Below are 20,651 nucleotides of genomic sequence, written 5' to 3'. Positions count from 1 at the left end.
GACAGACAGACAGACAGACAGACAGACAGACAGACAGACAGACAGACAGACAGACAGACAGACAGACAGACAGACAGACAGACAGACAGACAGACAGACAGACAGACAGACAGACAGACAGACAGACAGACAGACAGACAGACAGACAGACAGACAGACAGACAGACAGACAGACAGACAGACAGACAGACAGACAGACAGACAGACAGACAGACAGACAGACAGGCAGGCAGGCAGGCAGGCAGACAGACAGACAGACAGACAGACAGACAGACAGACAGACAGACAGACAGACAGACAGACAGACAGACAGACAGACAGACAGACAGACAGACAGACAGACAGACAGACAGACAGACAGACAGACAGACAGACAGACAGACAGACAGACAGACAGACAGACAGACAGACAGACAGACAGACAGACAGACAGACAGACAGACAGACAGACAGACAGACAGACAGACAGACAGACAGACAGACAGACAGACAGACAGACAGACAGACAGACAGACAGACAGACAGACAGACAGACAGACAGACAGACAGACAGACAGACAGACAGACAGACAGACAGACAGACAGACAGACAGACAGACAGACAGACAGACAGACAGACAGACAGACAGACAGACAGACAGACAGACAGACAGACAGACAGACAGACAGACAGACAGATGCGCGCCAGCAATACGCGTTCAATCGCTCTGAACGAGCCTTAAGGCAGACGTATTTTAACTTGTCCAGGGCCGGTGCCCTGGCTCAGTTGACACTGACCCTCAATTGCATCGGTGCAACGACCCGATTTAACAGCGCGACACGCTTCAACACGGCTTTGTTTGCAAGCAATACCCCTCCCACCCACTTCACCCGGAGGGTGCAGCTCAGACGAACTCCACCTGCTTTTGTTTTGCTCCGCTTCGTTCCACCTCCAGCGCAGTCGCCGCTGGCGGAGGAAGACTAGTCGCTAAGCCTAAACGAGGCGGCGCCGCAGGCGGGCCAGCCAGAGCGTGCACTCAGTGTACGAACAGAGTCATTAGCATAGGGACAACAAGACTCTTGGGCACGGGAGCGTAGCCGAAAGGGGACACGGCTGACGAGCCGCGGGCTTGTTACGAGTCCGAGGAGCCGCGGTCCACTCCGCCGCCGGGGCTGCATTGTGGCGCCCGACACACGTCCTGGCGCTGCACAATGGGGGACAAGGCAAGCGTGAAGTCGCGTGCCGGAAGGGCGCGTCCGGCCGCCCAAAGGGACGTCCGGCCCAGTCGTCCCACCCGCCGACGAACGTCGCAGCCTCTGCGCATGAGTCGCAGCTTCTGCCATGAGATCTCGCAGCTTCTGCCACCAAATGACGAAACAGGACAGCGCTGTGTAGCGGACACCGCGGTGACCGTGATACCACGTGCTTAAACCTCCTGAACAGTCGACGTAAGCACCCAGCTATGCCACCCGTAGTCGTAACTCAGCCCAGCGATCTAATTTAATCTAGGCCTCAGCGCGCTCATACTATATAAAAACAATCAGTCGGTGAACTGACATTTCAGCAAGTAGATGAAGCATGGCCGGCGAAAGTTTACAGCGTTCCTTTGCAGCAATGCTTTGTACCATTTTATTAAGGTTAGCCCGGAACTTTGAGCGCGAACAATGCAACCTGTGTCTCGCTACACGCTGGAGCAACAGGCTGTTAGGCCTGACCCAAGATTCATGTACTAAGCCAAAGACCAGACAATTAAAAAAAAATGAATAACTGAAGGTCCAATGGATTTCGTCATTGCTCGGTGAAACCTCATCGGCCTTTTCCGGCTGGTCGATGGAAAACGTCACCGACACGCTTTATAGTTTACATGTTTAATGTGCAGCAAAGCTTGCGCTCCATTTTTCGCGCCCTGAACACTTCAACATGTGCAACACGAATGGTATGCGAGTACGCGCGTGGGACCGCTTACAATCGCATACGCGGGCAAGCGCTTCGCGACGGCCTCCAGCTGGAAGTCTACGAACTTCATTGCACGGCATTAAGAGCCGAGAGATGCAGAACAGCGCCCGTGTCAACACGGTTATCGAACACCCACGCGACCTGGACTTGTTGGCCAAGTCGAAATTATTCATTCAGTTCTACGGCGAACGATGGGTGCAGCGATTCGTGGGATAAGTACTCCACCGACCAAACCTCGCTCAGGCGGTGGGCCGTTTGCCGAATACTTCGCTTAGTTTGGCCGGGACAATTAATTTGCGGGAACTTCGATTTCAGGAAGCGGATCGCAGAGTTTGTGTAGAGCTGTCAACTTATGTCGTAGACGATATGAGCAGAGTGGAGCGGCGCAAGAAGCTCGTTATACCCGATGACGAGTAGTAATTTGCCCTGTATTTTCATAATTATACCTGCTATATATCGCGGTGCAGTAACATATGCGCTAACTGTTCATGTAATAGACAAGCTTTTCCTGTTTTCGCAGTGGCTTATGCATCGGCCTGCCTTTCTATTCACAAAAGAATGTTCACTCGGTCTGGCAGCTTGAACGACTTTTCTATGCAACCTGCAAGATGGTTGAAAAATATTAGAGAAAAACATATTGACGACCCTCGACTTCGCAGCCGATGTGAAGATATCGTCGACACGGCACGGAACCGTATCTTAAATTTCATCGCGGACTCCCAAATTAAAGGAAATATTTTTTCTCATTCAAATTTTTTTCGACTGCCCGATAATTCAGACAATTTGGCGGCCCCTTCCGTGTAAAAAAAGTATGATACGAAAATCCATCCGCGATTGTGCTTACTTGCATAAAAGGACGAATTTCAATACTATAACGAAATTTCCCTATAAAGAAGCAAAGTATCGATCTTACCGACTTCTTTATATCGAGGTTTAACTTTAGAGCATTGAAACAATGCGTATCGTAATACTCGATGTTTACCCATGAAATAATTATCCGACGCCATTTATCGCACCCCACAGCCTGATTTTAATAATATTTATGATAATATTAATATTAATTGCTCATCAGATTAATGATGGATCGATGCTGTAGGTAAAACCTTGTCTTCATAGTGAAAGCTCGGCAAGGGCTCACCGCCACCTTCATACGAAACAGTCAGCAGCAACGATTAGCGTAAGGGTACAAGAGTAGAAATATCCAAGAATAATTTCAGCGATTCTCAAATCATACAGCAAATCTATTGACAAATTCCTTGCATACCTTAATTACACAAGCAAACAAAGTACAAAAACAGAAATATAAGGGTAATTACAGGGTCAATGTAATTAAAAGCCTAATGTCCTTAATTTTTCTCTGTTCCGTCAATGTACACAGTAGAGAGTCTATGCCAACTTTCGAAATATTTGTTAAATAGTGTCGGCAATATCCTTTGAATAATTTGTTTTCGATGTTACCACTTTCCACATTTCTTTATACCGCGTATTTCGTGATGTAATATTTTGCTGAACATGAGAAAGATCATGCAGAAAATTTCGATTTTCTTTCATTTCGTGCCTGATCGCGACAGTTGTTTTAAAATTGTAGACGTTAAAGACAGGTAACCTTCCAGTCTGTTGAAACAATTCACCGGTGTGGGCATCATAAGGCAAATTAAAAACTATTCTAATATACTTTTTTTTCATCAGTTGTAGTTTTTGCAAGTTTGGGAAGGTTGCGGAGCTCCATACCACTAAAGCAATTATTTATAAAGCAAAAAACCTCACTTTAAACGGCAAATGTTGTTCTCCAGCTGTACACCATGGCTACAACACGCGATAACCGATTCAGCAAGCTGTCGATATCTTTATGCGCTCGTGTGTCTAAGCATCTTCTTTGTCCTCATATTGTGCGCAAAAAGCTGCATTCATGTCCTACATACATGCCCAAACAGTCACCGTTTCCATATCTTCGTTCGAAACCATATTGTTTGAAAACGGAACTCCTAGAATTTTAATCTATTTTACCATCTATTATTTAGGTCAGGTAATACACAAGATGCAAATTAAAATTTATTCGCATATTTCTTGGTCTGAATAATACAGCCTTTGTTCTACTTGTATGTATGCCCAAATTGTTAAAATGTGACCAGTTTTACACTGTTATTGTGACTCAAAATTTTGTGTGTGTTTACGTTGCTTTGTGTCTGCACTCATGCAATAACTCCATTAGGGTCTGCAGTCTCTGCAAATGACATTAAGATAAATTAAAATAGTTAAAATAGAGGGGGGGGGGCAGTTGGTAAGAATACATCGGACACCCAGTTACCTAATGCTACTTGTGAAGAAACGGAGACAGAAACGGAGTTTTGTCCAAATAACATGCTGCCAATTCGCACGTTAAGACGCGAAAACTTAACTTAACACAATACTTTTCATATGAGATTTCGACTCCGAAGGAGTACATATAAAACAACATCGACGAAGCTGAGACGCGCAACATTACAGTATACGAAACGCTTTGGGAGATCAGCTGCCATTGATTATTATTAGTTTAAAATATGACCCGACCAGCTGGGAAGAGGTTGTGAAAGGGTTTCGGTTTTAGCTTGTCCGCGTGTCAGAAAAAAAGATTCACAAAAAGTGCGAGCCTACTTGATTTCAGAATCGAAGTATGAGGACGAATAAGAAAGGCTTTGCCCCTACTTTTTATTAGCCAAGATAAAGTAATAATAATAATATTTGGGGTTTTACGTGCCAAAACCACTTTCTGATTATGAGGCACGCCGTAGTGGAGGACTCCGGAAATTTTGACCACCTGGGGTTCTTTAACGTGCACCTAAATCTAAGCACACGGGTGTTTTCGCATTTCGCCCCCATCGAAATGCGGCCGCCGTGGCCGGGATTCGATCCCGCGACCTCGTGCTCAGCAGCCCAACACCATAGCCACTGAGCAACCACGGCGGGTCAGATAAAGTACATACATGTAACTACATATATACATACTATTCTACGTACCTTACACTACTTTCCCGCATAGTTCCCGCACCGTTTCAGACATTTGTCCCACCGCAGCACTGAGTTTGAGATGCCCCTGTCGTCAGTCAGCGACGCACGCGGCCTTCCCGAACGCTCATTGTCATGCATGTCTTCACGGCCTTTTGCGAACTCACAACACCTCACACTTCTCAAAGCGAGACACCTTTCCCCATACGTGGGCTGCATTCCCGAATTCAATTGGCATTCGTCCCTTCTGCCATAGAAAACGAATCACACTTCGTTGCTCGTACGCTATGGACTCGTGAAGCACAACCGCCATCTTCAACAACTGACAGCAGCGCCGTACCACTGAGATACCGCAGAATTCCCGGAAGAAAACTGAATTTCCGCAATTTCTGAACACCGCGACTAATTCAAAGTTTTAGTCTGCAGTAGCCATTTGTGGCCTACGCAGCGATCCATTAAATAACAAGCACCATGCCTTAACAATGAAATCCACATTTTCTGTGGAGCCCACGTCCGTAAACTTTTGCGGCCGACCGTAAGTGTGCCGAATTTAGGGTCATGCGTTCTAAACTCAGCGACATAAGACGCTCGGGCGTGGTATGGTGCAATCTGACGGCCACGGGAGGCCGCTTTCCATCGTGAGTGAATGTCAGGTACAGCCGCGTTATCGGTACGCGTGGCAGTACATGCGAAATGCGAAGCTTGCAACTCTTTCAGTGCGAGTGTATTCGCAATGTTTCATATTGCAGGCTGTAAGTTTACACAAGAATAATGTGATGATCAGCGGTTGATATATGCTCACGGCAATTTGATGGAAACTTAAACTTCCTTTTTTGACGGAACAGCTGGTTAGCATGCGGACGTAAACTTGCTACATGACCTTTTCTTTCCTTTTTTCTTTCTCACCCAACGTTTCGCAGTTTCTGAAGATAACTTTCATGGCTTTCGGAAAGATAACACTAGCGCAATCAGGTTAGTTACGTATTGAAGCATTTGCCGTGGCGTTGAGTTGCGGTGGTATAACAAAACAAAGAAACCGAAAAAATAGTGCAGGGTAGACACGCTACAGGCATCGTAGAGATGTGGCACTTTATTCCGACCACCTCGAGAAATTTCAAAGGCATATCACATCTTTAAGAACGTCATTCTTTGCGACAATCATCCTTCTATTTCTCTTCATAATGAAGAGTTCAGTTATATCGATTACATTGCGGTAAACTGGCTCCTTTGTTGCTTCCTTTTGGGCTGCTCCTACGTGATGTTCAATGCACAGCGCCTATAGGTATACCAACTGTCTTTTCTTCATTAATTCGAGCACAGTTTTTCGAAAATTCCCCTGTGGCAGATGGCATTGTTCGGATTTTTAAGTGCACTTTTGGAAGAGAAGGGAATTATCTGCACAAGAAATGGAAATGCAAAGGTAGTTAATTAAAAATATTAAATAACTTCGTGATTCTTAACTTTCAGGCGTATGTTTCAATTGTAAAATTTAAGCTGAGCGTAGTTGAATCCATGTTTGCTTAGCCAGAAATCATAAGACTAGCACCACTTTCAAGATATCTGGCCCCAAAGTGCGCTACGAAGTCCACCTGTTTCCAAACAGCGTGCGTCAGGGAGTTCAAAATTATCTTAGTTGTAACGCCAATACTGATTTCAGCAAATTCGGGGGACTAAAATCTTGATAGAGCTTCTAGTCTTAGCACATCTGTTAATCATGCATGACGCCACTTGCTGGCTTATATTTCGCAATGAAAACATGTGGCCTAAATTAAACAATGAAGAAGCTAACTTCACAATATATCTAATTAGCGTGATTCCTGTTTGTAGCGCAGGTAACGTCTTTCTAATCAGATAATGCAACTGAACAGGCCAGACTGCGCAACGTGTTTCAGGGAACTTTTTTTTTATTGAAGAAAAAAAATAAAGAACACGGTATGTCTCTTTCGTGTGTTTAAGGAACTCAGTCGCAAATCATCGCTCCGCTGGCATTAGCTTCTTCTGCTGTGTCTCGTCGTCGCGCTAGTGCGGGTGAGCCCTGCTATCGCCGATGTGTTTTTATTGCGACGCGTCCATTTACAAACTTGGTGCGTAAGGCGCTGCAGATATGACAGGAAGGGCGAGATTGATTACTGGAAGAGTATTCGAGGCGCATAATAATGCTCTTACCTTCGTACACGTCGTGGGCACAAATTTGGCCAGAGGAATGACGACACCAGTCCATTTGCTCCGCAAGCTCTCACGTTTCAGATGTTCAAGATGCCTGCACCCTGTTTTCCCTGCCGAATAATTTCCAACCAATGTTGAAACGCTGCCTTGCTGCTGAGCTGTTGCACTGCTAACTGTTGTCCGGCGGAAAGTGACGTGAAATGCCCCTCGCCCGTATGCCTGAAATGCTATCTCGGGGGTGTTGGCTGTGGCTGCTGCCTGCACTACGAGTCTTGTCACGCCACCTTGCATCAACGCCGATGCGCGCACTCTCCACTTGGCAGGAGCTTGTGTGCGTAGTGCATCTGCGCAGCACGCTGCCTGCTCGCTAGGCGCCCGGGCCGCGTTTCCTGCGCTCCCTTTTCTGCCGCGAAGCTCGCATCTGTGCTCGCGCACGCTTGTTCTCGTTGGTCTGCGCCATAGAGGTTCCTAGAATACGCACAGAGCCCTTCTGTATCATTTTTCAAGGCGACGTATTTCATCTCCCGATCGTAGTCAACACATTCTGATCACTGATGTGGTCTAATATTGCGCCAATGTGCGGACCAATCTTCTGGATGTTCAGTGCCGCGCTGACCTCTGTGATGCACATGCGTGACTCGTCCTTGTGTTGTTCTCTAATATCTTCATTTGTTTTATTTTCTTTATATTTGCCCTATATCTTTTAACCTCTCCCCTCTTCTTCACCAATTATGCCTTCTCCCTCCTGATCTCTATCCTATTCTTCCCTCAGCACCCATTTTCTGCGTACCTTTTCCTTTCTAAACATGCAGATGCTGCGTTCCTCATTGTGGCACTCGTCAGATATCTCCTTTTCTTTCTCCTCTCTTTGATTGGATTAATGTTCGCATACTTATTAATACAAAAAAGAATAGCCAGATCCAACACACATGCTGGAATATATGTGATGCGAAGCTTTAATGGAGTGTTCATTAAATGCTTTACAACTAATGGCGATGCGTACACTTCTTATTTCATGCTATGTAACGCGTAATGTTCATAAGAGGTTTATGTTTGTCCACCACAAAGGTCACGACTTTATTTTCACGCAATTTTGTACGTTTATACACTACATCGCTCACAAGCTATGTCGATACACAAAATCTAAATCGAGTGGATTCACAGTGTGAGCGATGTCGCATGTGCAGCGATGTCGCGAGAGCGAAGAAGACGTATGCCCATGCTTACTGCTGTGATTCTGGATTGAGGACCCCACCTACTGCGCGTCGGCTGGGCAGCACCCGGACGACGACACATCTTATTCCCTCTCTCGTAGAGCGGTGCTGGCTACTCTCCTTCTTCCACATGTGATCAAAAAAAAAAAAAAGAAAAAAAAGAATAACGCAAATAAAAATGAAACCATCCAACGAATTATATGGCAAGACTGGAATTAGAAAAAAGAAATGGAAGTTGGGTAAGATCGAGTTCACGTGCTCAACTAAAGACGTTCTGTTTATGCCGCAAAGTAAACTATCAAATTAAGGAGATAGTTCAATTTGTTAAACAGCAGTGTCAACACCCTGTATACGCTCACGGTGACGTGTTCAAGCGTCAGCTGAGAGTCAGCGCTCGTCCTTGTGTTTCTGTTGTCCGCCCGTGTTCAAAATTGCGCGGCTTTTTTTTATTTATTTACATAGAACATCAATCAAGTTTGCCCAACTTTCAGTCTTGTTACAAGGCGCTACGAGTCGTGCTGTCGCTGTAAGCACAGCGAACATCGCTACGCACGCGTCTCCGTAACCATGTGATCTTTAAAGTTATTCTAAGAGTAGCGAACATTGATACACTTGAGCGGAGTGAGCCTCCAATCTTACCAATCTTACACGTGGTATTTTTCAGCTGCAGTATGTGTCTGCGGCGTGTCTGCTTCGCGCTGAAGAAACTGCGTTACTTTCTCATCGCTCCCATACGTGGACTAACGTATCCCTTACCGGAGCATTTTCGGTGGAACCCGAGCCCCGATCTTTCTCAATTAAAGCCCTTGACACCTAATCGCGCCGACGTTAGAATTACCGCTGCACTTGGTGGTTTGACAGAAACATGCCTTCATTTCTCCCAACATGGTTATGAACACAGTGAAAAATCATGAAGCTAACTAAACATACCCTAACGTAATTAGGTTAAAATTACGATGTTATATCCTAACTATTCACTTTATAACCAGTTGTGCATTATAGCGAGGTGGCAGTTTGGCAACCTTCATGTCATGACTACAGTTATAATATACCTAGTCTACCTTATCAAACTATACCAAGATTGCGGCCTCATCCCATTATCGTACGTAATTAGTGACATCGCACTCTGTTTCCTCAGTCTAATTAACATAACTACAACCTAAAATAGCCTAATTATGCACAACTAATATCGTAAGCTGTGAATCCTTGACTTCACAACTAAACAATGACTTAACCGGCCTAATTACATTCACGTCCGTCGCTGAAGTCTGTGGCGTGGTGGCGTATAGCAGGGTGGCATAAAGACCCACTCTAAGCTACGCCTTATCGCGGTGGTAATTGCCTGCAGAAGAGGCAGTTCACTTTTGGGAGACGGTGTAGCTTTCCAAGGACATGAAAAAAAAAAAGAAAAAGAAAAGGTTTGGTCTCCTTGTGGACCGCGACTCTGTGTTACTAAGCAGAACGAGCATTTGTACACGTCCCGGGGCAACCGAGCAATTAATGGAGATACACTTTTGTTATTTTCGTTGTAAAATTTTATTTTATTGCTCTTAAAAACAATAAATGATTTAACGAGTACAGCACTTGGCAGGAGACACGCAATACGTGTGGTGAACATTTTTTTTTTCTTTTTGTACAATAGCGCTCCGCAGGCGCTAATGCCGCTTTCACCAACATTACACAGGTGCGTTTCTCGTCAACCAGGACTAGATTCACAACAATCATTTCGAGGGAAACAACGCGTGGTCCTCCAGTACAGTGCACAGAACATAAAGGGGCAGGACCCACTGATGAACCTGAAGCCGCCCTTCACTTCAGAGGAGAACGAAGCAGTCAATGACAGAAAAAAGTGCTCTCTCAGAAAGGCTCCTCATGGCATCCGAGACCTAGGAAAGCAGCATAGGGCTTCTCTGTATAATGAAATAACTGAATAAGCATTATAGAGGTGATCTTCAAAGTTTCCTTCAAAGAAAACCATAACATGCGGAACGCTGTGTCGTTGTGGAAGGAATGACTGACAACTGGAATAGGCACCTGTAGCCTTTGGTTTTGCACCTTGGTCAGATATTGCGATGGCACGTACGACGTTTCATACTGTTACGCACGGCATATTGTTCCCGCATTTCACGAGACAGTTGAAAAAAAATGATCAATCAACCAAAAAGGGAATTTCATTAGGTCGCCGCCCGCACTTTCATATATCATATCATATCAAGACGTCCAACTCCTTTCTGCAATAAAAATTAACATTGCGAAGTTTTATGAGAGAGAGAGAGAGAGACAGACAGACAGACAGAGAGAGAGAGAGAGAGAATGATAATAGAAACGTAGGAAAGTTGACCATGACTGAGTGCAGTTGGCTAACCTACACTGGAGGGAGGGGAAAGCACACGGATCCTTTAGGTCCCAAGTTCATTATCGCCAACGTTCCAAAGCTTCAGTTTGGGTTCGCCAAGGGTATCCGATTATTTTTGTCCCCCCGAAGTTGTATAACATACACCGAGGTTACAGTACAAGAATGTTCTTGCACTTTGATTCCTTTGTAATGCAACGAGAAATTAAGCTGCGGTCTCATGCTAAAAAGAAAACATTGTAGCCGCAAAGCCTCCGCTGCAGCGAGGGTAGCTTGAAAGTATCCGCAGGTAAAACTGTGCATTCCCGTCCTGCGAAGTATACGCAGGCTACAAGAAAACTTTAACTTTCTTTTACGTTTACCCGGTTGTTCAGCGGCCAAGTGCGGTGATTTTAACGTTTGTTGTCACAACGGTGGCGAAACTGGATAAGATCGTGCGACCTAGCTGAATTGGAAGACTGACTCCCGTAGCACAGAAACGTTCCATCACTCGAGACTCCGCCCCGATAAAATGTGATGATGATTTTTATCGCCATCCCCTTCGAAACGGAGCGGCGACAAATATTCCCCTATCCTGTTCGAGCTAATCGGGTTTGAAAGAGCGTCTCTCTCTGTCTCTCTCTCTCTCTCTCTCTCTCTCTCTCTCTCTCTCTCTCTCTACTGCATATTTTGCAGCCCAGCATATCGCCTATCTCTGCTTGATGTTTTCTCTCGTCATTAAATGATAGCGCCGAGTGCAATGCCTGCGGTGTCGAGGAAACTATAGAACATCTATTGTGCTACTGCCCATCTTTTGCAAATGAAAGGCATGACCTCTGCACAGCTCTCAACCAGAAGATATTAAAGAACGATCTCGGGAGCGTGTGTCACTACCTTGATTTAAAAGGATCATCATCATTATCATAATCATCAGGGAATCTGGGAAAAAGGTTTGCGACGAAGCCTTTCCGAGATTAGCGGGCAACATTCATGTGACTGCTGATGACTGCTTCATCGTGTAGTTTGGTAACATCACTAATAAAATATCTACCAGAAAAGAGTGCAGCGACCTTTTCACTCTTCCACTCACTAGGCGGGCCCTCAAAAGGCACAGGCAGTGAGGATCACTTGCAATGAACGCTGTACGACACACGACAGTGACGAATGCGTCATGTGAAGAAGTTTAAACGCTCAGAGAAAATGGTGCGGTAAACTGTGACGACGGAAGTAGAATAGATTGGGAATTTTCGTGCGCGTTCACTAGACCGCGCTTTCATACAAAAATAGCGTGCAGATACTTCGGCCCAGGCCTACAGCCACGAGAAGGTTTCTTCTCGCGGACCGAATACACGTCGTGGAAGTGGTAGCGAACACAGGAGTACATCAAAACGCTGTGTTTGGAAGTCGCAAGACATGCATGTTCCGTGCATGCACGGGTGGTTTCTGCTGCATCGTGCAGTTCAGGCTACGAACTCGGTCACTCGTGTTAAGCCTGAAGGCTTATGAACGCTCAGAATACATATTTACACTGCATCACGCCGCACAATATACAATTATAACTTACAATTAACAAAACAATGTTTATAATAAATTAATAGAGATACATTAGGACCTCGAACAAATGCGCAAGGCTATCCGTGTTTCCAGGGTACAACTATAACTCGCTGTAGATCAGCGTGAAAGTTGTCGTAACGAACGAAAAAAAAAAATTAGCCACGTTGGTAGTTTTGGGCGAATGGCCCAAAACTTTGTTTGAATAGGTGCCATGATTCTTCAAAATTTTGTTATTGGCAGCTGCGTCTGACTTATATTCCATTTGTACAAGCAGCAACCTTGGTGACGAAGCAAAAATAATAAATAAAAGTAAGAAAGAAACGCCGCTGTTATGCAAGGACGAGAACTCGGTAAATGGGCAATCACTGCTTCGTAGTCATGCGCCATTTAGTGCTTTCTAAATTCGGCCACACAGGGGATGTTCTTGCACTCCGTACACACTGCGACATATTAATATGCACATTCAGTTTTGTTCACGAGGAAGCAACATGGAAGCATGTTTTCAGTCTCATAAATGGCAAGCAGCGCGTGACGATGACAAGCACAAAACGCAGGTGACCTTTCACTGATGGAATCCAATGATGACGAGAGTTATGCGTGGGTGCCGGCACTTGAGTGTAACTGTCCACAGTGGCTACGCAACCGAGACCACAGCGATATGCTCGCTATTTATACAGGCGCACCAAGGACTACCAGCTACTTTCAGCAGTATCACACCCTAATGCTGACGCGCATGCTGTTCCGGCAGGATCACTGCTCGTGCACATGCGAGCACCAAGAGGTTTAAAACTGCTCACTGCCGACGTCAGCGGCGAATTCACTGGTCTTCTGAGGACTGGCCGAGAGGCGGTCGCTCCAAGGACAAGGTCAACGGCTCCGTCTTGCATGGGTCCTGACCGAGCCGCACTAGTCGTCTCGGAAGCTCACATGACGAGCAGCTTGAAGGTCACCTTCCCATTGCTGGACTGGTCGAGGTTCTTGGCCCAGAAGCGGCAGGTGACCCAGATCTCGGTGCGAAGCGGCGGGTTGGGAAAGTGCAGCATCAGCATGGGCGGATGCCGGGCGGCCGGGAAGAAGCGAAGCGGAAACCCGTGGTAGGGCGAGTAACGAATGTCGATGTCCCTGCTGATGTGCTCGCTCTTGCAGGTGACGTACAGCAGACCCGGGTCGTAGCCCTCACGCACTTCGTCCGGCACCGCGGGAGACGCGAGGTCCGAGGGAGCCAGGGGCTGCGGCGTCCAGTCCGGCGCCCGCCGGAACACGAGCGCCACGCACGGGGCGCCTTCCCGGTAGCCGAAGAAGTCCGCCTCGCTGCAGTTGTCGCTGACCAAGCCCACGGGGAAGGGGCAGCGGCTGCCCGGCTCGCAGCGGGAGCCGCCTTCGACGGCGTAGCTGTCCAGCAGCGAGCGCAGCTGGCGCGACTGGGACTGCCACGCGGTCGGGTTCTTGCGGTGCACGACGATGGTGTTGGTGCGGTCGACCAGGTCCTGCGGCTTGGGCACCACGTCCACGGCGACGTCGGACATGAGCCGCCGGTAGCGGTGCTGCTGCCGCGACGGGTGCGCGATGTGGCGCGACAGCAGGACTGCCGCGACCACGACAGCGACGATGATGGCGGTGCAGATGAGCGACACGAGACAGACGAAGGTGACAATGCGCCTGGCCGGGTTCCAGGGAGGAATGGACGTCTGACTGGATGGCGGCGAGGGACTGGGCGGCGCGGCGCCGTTGGCGGTCGTCGCAGACGTCGACCGGAACAGTTTGCCAACGTGCAGCTTCAGACTGGAGACCGTGCCGGCCTCGGGGCCCTCCTGGCAGCGCAGCTGGTGCACTTCTTCCGGAAACGAACGCGGCATCACCACGGGGTGGCTCTTCAGGCACGGGCACTGCGTGGACAAAGAACGCGGAGGGCCGTTCAGTGGTGAAAAGTGCACTTTCCATTACAACGATTTCATAAATAAAACTGAATAACGCCACGTAACAAAGAAAATGTGAGATTTGAATAGGCTATCTGTGATATGAAAAAACAATAACATACGTGTAAACCAGTCATCGATTATGTTTGTTGGCGGTGTGCTCTCCGCGTCCTGTGATATAGGCGTCGTCCAGCTTTAACAAAGCTGGACGACGGCGCATGAGCCACGGCGCATGAGCCGAGCCTTGAATCTGAACTTAGTAATGACAGCTAGAGACTTAAACTTATGTGATAGTGTCGAGAAACCCGTAGTCGACCTACTCCTGTCAAATAGCGAGAAACTGCGTGAAACGGCTGCTCAAGTTGGTTTACATCGCACGTCAGCGCGATAGTGAAATATTGAACGCGAAAGAGAAACAGCTATGGCGGTATACATATTGAAGCTGTCTATGCATATGCAGTGTTTAGAAGTGAAAACGGTAAAAAGGTTAAGCCAACTTGAGGCCTCAAACAATGTCTGTGCATCGCACTTTGCCACATATTGTGAATGCCCTCCTCCTGGGCCGTACATACATGTAGCTTAACTGTTCGTTGAAAGGAAGTGATCCGTCTCATTCAGAGGCCACCGGCCCGAAAGGGGTTCACGCTGCCACGATTGCCTCCACAATGGCATCACCCTGTTTTCGTACTCGTATGCGACACTCCTCCTCTGCTCACACTCTCGACGCACGATTGAGTCATGCGTACGAGGTGGCATGAGGATGGTGCAAGCGACGAGGGAGGGGGGGGAGGGAAGGGGCATTTGTCTCTAAGCGCCAGACGCGTCTTCTTCGTCCTCCCGCGAAAAGCAACAAGAGGACGCCGTACGGCGGTAGCACGAGACTACGAATGTGGCGAGATTTCAGTGCCCATCCGCGCAAATCAGCCACGAGGCGTGCCTGGGCCTGCTCGCTCAAAAGTGGCCCAAGGACTTGCTGGAAAGAAGCTCGCCGAAAAGAAAAGGAAGCGAGCGACGAGCTTCATGGAAACGGCGAACCAACCAACTGCTTTCGGTCGCCGTCAAGACGCTTGCGAGAGCGGCGGCCATCTGGGCCCGGTGCAATGCACGAGTGAAGTGGGCAGGAGGCTCAATTGAGGGATGACCTGCCCTTCCCCTCGCGCCCTGCTTGGGTGGCGGCGGCGTATACGGGGCGCATCAAGGCCTCCCACAACTTGGAAGCCGCCGCCAGCGATCAGATGGAAACGACGGGCCAGCAATGTGGTGGGCGAGAAATCCCGGATCAACGGCAACGGGCTTCCCGAAGTGACGAGCTGCTGCAGCAACAACAGCACAAGCAGCATCCAGAGAAAAGCTCGCGCGCAAGAGAGCGTGCGGAGGGCGATAACCACGATGCGGCCGGAGGAGCACGGGCTTCAATGACGCGTGTGCTCGCTGGTGGTGAGGCAATGTACGCCGTCGCTGCGACCTCGGGGGTCGCCATGGAGACGAAGCTTCTGTTTTACTATTCCTTCCCTCTCGCTTTATTTTTTCCCGCTCAAAGGCCATTTTCACCTCTGTGCCTCTTTCGTACACACCCCTCGTTCACTCCTAGATTTAGTGAAACGAAGCACGCGTTGTAATTAAACTGCGACCAACGTTGACACCTGACCGACATTATAGAAACGAAGTTGCGACATGACAACTGGCATCTGAGAAGGATCACCTGATCAATTGTAGAACGGAGGTGAAAAGCTCTGCTATGAAAAAAGAAAGTTCGTGCGAGCGACGAGTTTCAGTGCATTGTTACAACCGATCCTACTCGAGGGCTTGCACGCAGCAGACGGTGCATTAAAGCGTGAGGAAGTCACCCGTCTGAAGCGAGCGTTACGAACCACTTTTCTACCTCTTTTACCGAGCAGCGCGAAAATGCTTATCTAGCAGCCTACATGAACATAATGTTTCACGCGCTACTGTGTTCCGGAATGAAGAAGGGAGGGTTCGCAAATCCCTAGCGACAGTAATGTTCCAGCTTTAAAACGGAAGCCAAACGCGCTCGCGCGTCTAGGAATTGGATTTCCACCACCATGCGCTCCACGCATCCCGCTGCGACCTTACACATTCCTAATGACGCACCACGCATGGCCACGAAACGAAGCGCTTTCTCTGCACAGCATAGCTTCTCCTTTTCTAGGAAAGAAACAGCGCAATGGTCAGTACCCTAGGTGTGTTCTCTGGCTATCGGTGCTCTATCCTCGTTACTGTCGCGATGGTAACGAGCTGCCTTTCGCGGATGACCTCGTTCGCACTTTGGCCATTTCCCGCGAAGAAGGCGCCAAACCGTGGACCGAGGAGGTGAGCGCGTTACCGGTAAAAGGGGAGCGGTGAGAGTACGTCTCATCGGCGCTTCCGATAAATGCCTAGAGGTCTAACTCGAGCGTCGAAAAAAAAAAACAGAATAAGAATAACGCGTGCTAGAGACACGGCAACACGCTCGCCGCAGGAACGGCGTGTTAGCGGCGTGCCGCGGATCCGATTGGAACAAGAAAAATGAGTCTTCGTCTTGGCGAACGAGAAAGAAAACCTAAGGCGGATTCGGTGAGGGGCGGGGCGCAGCCAGCCGCGATGAGAGGGCCCTGTCTTCACCGTCTCAGTGTCGGCGGTTCGCTCGGGGACTTCGCAGATTCTGCGAAAACGGCGCCAGCGGACGAGGACAGAAAACAAAAAAAAGGAAGAAGAGGCTGGGTGGCCTGTATGTGAGCGTCGAAAGCGGGCCACTCACACACAGACACACGTATCCGCTCTCGGCAGAGACAAGCAACGCAACCGCGCTACGGGTGTGACCGAGGGCGAGGCGGCAACAGGAAATGAAGCCGCGACTGGCCTTCGAAGCCTGCTCTGTCTTTTTCCCCATAAACGACTGGAAAACCGTGTTTGTGGAGGAGAAGGAAAAGAAAAGAAAGAAAGGTCCCGTACCCACTGCCGCCGCCCTCCCTTCGCACCAGACCGTCTGTTGATCCTCTGTTCTTCGACGCTCTCGTTTCTTCCTCACTTCCGGAAACTAAGTCAGTTGCGCACAGCCGGTTATAACCGGAGAGGAGGCGAGGGAATTGTCGACGGAGGGAGTCCGCCCAGGGATGGGGGCGGGGGTGGCGCAGAGAAAGGAGGTCTGTTCTGCCCACTTTCGCGCAATGCTCGAGCACATGCACGCACCATATTCCGCCGCTGTACGCGGAATCCTCGTTAAACGTGCGGCACTTCCCGCCGACCGCAGATGGAAACTGTGGCTTCCGGTCTGCCGTCCCCTCCCCTCCCGTAGACTGCTTCATCTTTCAAGACAGTGCGGCACGCCGGTCGATGAGTAGCGCGCGCGTCCATCCCCGCTCCGAAGAAACGAGAGGTACCGCGCGCCGTTGTTTCGAAGGGAGGGGGGCGTACACTCCCACGGCGCACCTTTCGAAAAGAAGGCCCGCATCTGCCGCCGTGCGATGCGCGAACGCGTGAAAGACGCCGCCGCGATCACGCATATAGACCGGTGCGCCCCGGCGCCGAAGGTTCCACTCTTTTTAACACCCGATTTCCGCGCGCCGTGCCAGCTCTTTAAGCTGTTGCCATAAAGAGCCACGCCCCGCCTCGGTGCCACAGCGGGGCTGCAACGATTCTCTGCGAAAGTGACCGCACTTTCGAAGAACTGTTCCATTTTCTTCCAGTCGTTTCACGGCGGCAAGGGATGTCCGATACCGGCGATAAAGGCCCTCCTTGTCGCGAACTGGGCTCACCAGTGAGCAGTCCTTGTCCAAAGTGCGCGGACCACGTCAGCGAAGCCACTCGGCGAGATGCGCGGGCGATTAACCGAGGTAGTCCTAGGGTTATACGCACTTTAGCAGGAAGATAGTAATGTTGACAGCGTGCAATAAGCTTAGTGCAGCAATCTCGATGACGAGGGCCGCACGCATGTGTGCGCCGCGCGAGGCATTCTGCCCTGTAGACTTGGAACGATCGAGAAAAAAAAAACAAAGAAAGGAAAAGGAAGCACAGCTGGAATAAATTTAGAAGAGAAATATCGTCTCATTCGTAAAATAAAATAAACATGCTTTGAGCGCTTACTCGCAATATAGTGAGTAAGAAAAAAAACACGTTTCTTTTGCAGAAGAAAGAAAAAGCGGGGGGGGGGGGTAGGAACTAAAACCTAAGAGGTTTGCAAATATGATTGAGCAGCTGTGTTGAAACCTTACGTGTCGAATATGCACTGCCAATGCTATGGCGCATGCGCTGGGAGTGAGGAAAAAGGAATGCGAATAATGTCTACATAATGCAAGCAGGATTTTGGTGCGGACTTGTGTAAACACGGTGGCCTCGGCAATACTCGCAGGGAGGGGTGCAAGGAATGGAGGCGTCTTCTCGCTGTCTTATTTCCTTTATGTCTTATCAGAGAAGTTAGGTTGCGGATACGAAATATGAAACCGTGGATAAAAACAGAACTCTCCTTCTTTTCTGGTTAATAATTATTTAACGAATATTAACGCGTTTTATACGAGAGAGAGAGAGAGAGAGATAAATGAGATACGAAAGGCAGGAAGGTTAACCGGAAGATAGATATCCAGTTTGCAACCCTGCACCGAACAGGCAGCACTGTCAGCCATTCCGATGCGGCAAGCAAATGTATTCGTAAAAGGCACTTCAAGCCCCAGTCGGCAGAGAACAGTTGTCTCAATTCAGGAAAGATTAGATGGAATGCGTAGTCAGAGGGATTAGTCCAGGCGGTGCAGTCGAGGTATGCCGGAAACCTAGCGTGTCAGACGTGGATCGTGTGGCATCAAGCGCGATATATTATACTATATTACCAATCTCTCCGCGAGCGATGCCTTCACGGGCAAGTGGCAGCCACAGCACAAATATAGAAGAATAAAGCGGAGACAGGTGCAGGTGTGGCCCTAAACAGCAAGCCGGGGTTCGAACCCGGGATTTTCTCACAAGGCTCATGGCTTTTTTAGGTGAAGATGGCTTTTGTCCGCATGTGAAGTTGTGGTAGAGGTTTATACAAAACGAACCCCCCCCCCCCCAAAAAAAAAAGAAATAAAGAAGAAAGCTTTTGTTGAAAGTTGGAAGAGGATCCGCCGCACTGGACCAGTGGCTATAGAATTGTGCTGGAGAGTATGCGACGTTGCGGGTTTGACACTCCAGCAGCGGTCATTGTATTTGAACGGGCGTGGATTAAATAAAATAAAGCTTGTCTAGCGCATCTTAGGTACTTGATGAAGGCGTACAACCTAACCGTAGGTGGACGCATAACATCAAACGTGCGGATTCTCTAAATAAGCTGTGGTAGTAGGTAAAGTCTAGAAGGCTGCACCAGGGTCATATGTTTCTAGATCTAGTTCCCCATAGACAGTCACAGTGGTTGTGCCTGGATTAATTTTGACCGCTTGCAAATACAAGTATACGATGCTTATGAATTCTGATCGGTGAGAATGCTGCAGAGAATCGAACTTGCGACCTTATGGCAACTAAGTCTGTTTTTCTCGTTCACACTGCATGCAAGTACAACCTGCCTAGATGGACAGTGTTAAAGACAAATGCTTTTCTGTTGCTTTGACCTGGGAACAGATAACAAAATTATTATAATAAAAAACTAATAAAAATAATAAAAAAGAACAATGGCAGATACAGGCAAGTGTGTCCCCATTTTCTCGTTATTTGTTTTTTTTAATCACGTAGCAGAATTTCATGCGTCTGCTGGGAAAACGACAGAAAAGTAAGAACACCGTAAGTTTGTTTACGAAACTGCCGAAATCTCTCTGGCGTGCGCGCATGTTCGCGTATCATTCCTATCGACAGGCACGCGAATAACAACCAGAGCGCGGCCTTCGCAATTCTGCTACGCATGGGTCCTTTTGCGAGACAACACACCCAAGTAAACTCGGCGCGCTCATTTCTCGCATAAGTGTGCACGTTCTTTTGAGGCTCACTGAGTCTTTGCTTGCAGAATGCAAGTCGCTGAATAAGCAATGGCAGATTGCAAAACGTTACAAATACACATAGCGTTGCCGCGTAGCTACTGAGGCAGACGCCGTATGAGCCAGAAAAGCCCAGCATTTGGGGCCACGGAGATTGAAACGCTGAATTTGACGGGAACGTGAAGAAAACGGAAGCAAGAAGCCAGCACAACATCTAGCACGGACATTGAGGTGAGGACTCATAATTACGAACGGCAGCTGCTGGTGACAGATTGGACTCGTCGGATAGGAAATGGAGATCCTATATAAGCAAGCTTGTGCATCCTGAGCAGCTGTTATGGCAGCCAGAATTTTTGGGACGGGGGATAACTGCGCCTAGTTTCTCTTTTCTTACGGATTGACAAATACGAATGAAACTTTGGGGACGCGTATAATGCGAAAACCGTGCAGAAGAAGAAAATTCGTTGGATCCCACGCAAATGTGGGAATCGGTGATATGTGAAGCTTTCTTTGTTGTTCACCGAAATGTATTCGCTTCACTTTTCTATTTTACTTTTCTGCAGCTAAACGATCCCTGCTCAAAGCACGCACTGGTTCCATTTTGTTTGTTTAATT

At 48.3% G+C, this 20,651-nt stretch overlaps 1 protein-coding gene across 1 annotated transcript in view; it reads right to left on the bottom strand.

Moving 5' to 3' along the window:
- Positions 1-9,819: 9,819 nt before the first annotated feature.
- The window catches only part of LOC142578808 (uncharacterized), a 70,350-nt gene continuing 59,518 nt past the window's right edge, over positions 9,820-20,651 (bottom strand). Inside the window, exon 2 of the mRNA XM_075688400.1 lies at positions 9,820-14,073. Coding sequence (XP_075544515.1) covers positions 13,111-14,073 — 963 coding nt within the window. The 3' untranslated portion in view covers positions 9,820-13,110. The remainder of the gene's footprint in view (positions 14,074-20,651) is intronic.

Source organism: Dermacentor variabilis, chromosome 4, assembly GCF_050947875.1.
Source record: "Dermacentor variabilis isolate Ectoservices chromosome 4, ASM5094787v1, whole genome shotgun sequence".
NCBI classification, from domain to species: domain Eukaryota; kingdom Metazoa; phylum Arthropoda; class Arachnida; order Ixodida; family Ixodidae; genus Dermacentor; species Dermacentor variabilis.
This window is presented reverse-complemented; position numbering and strand designations above follow the sequence as displayed.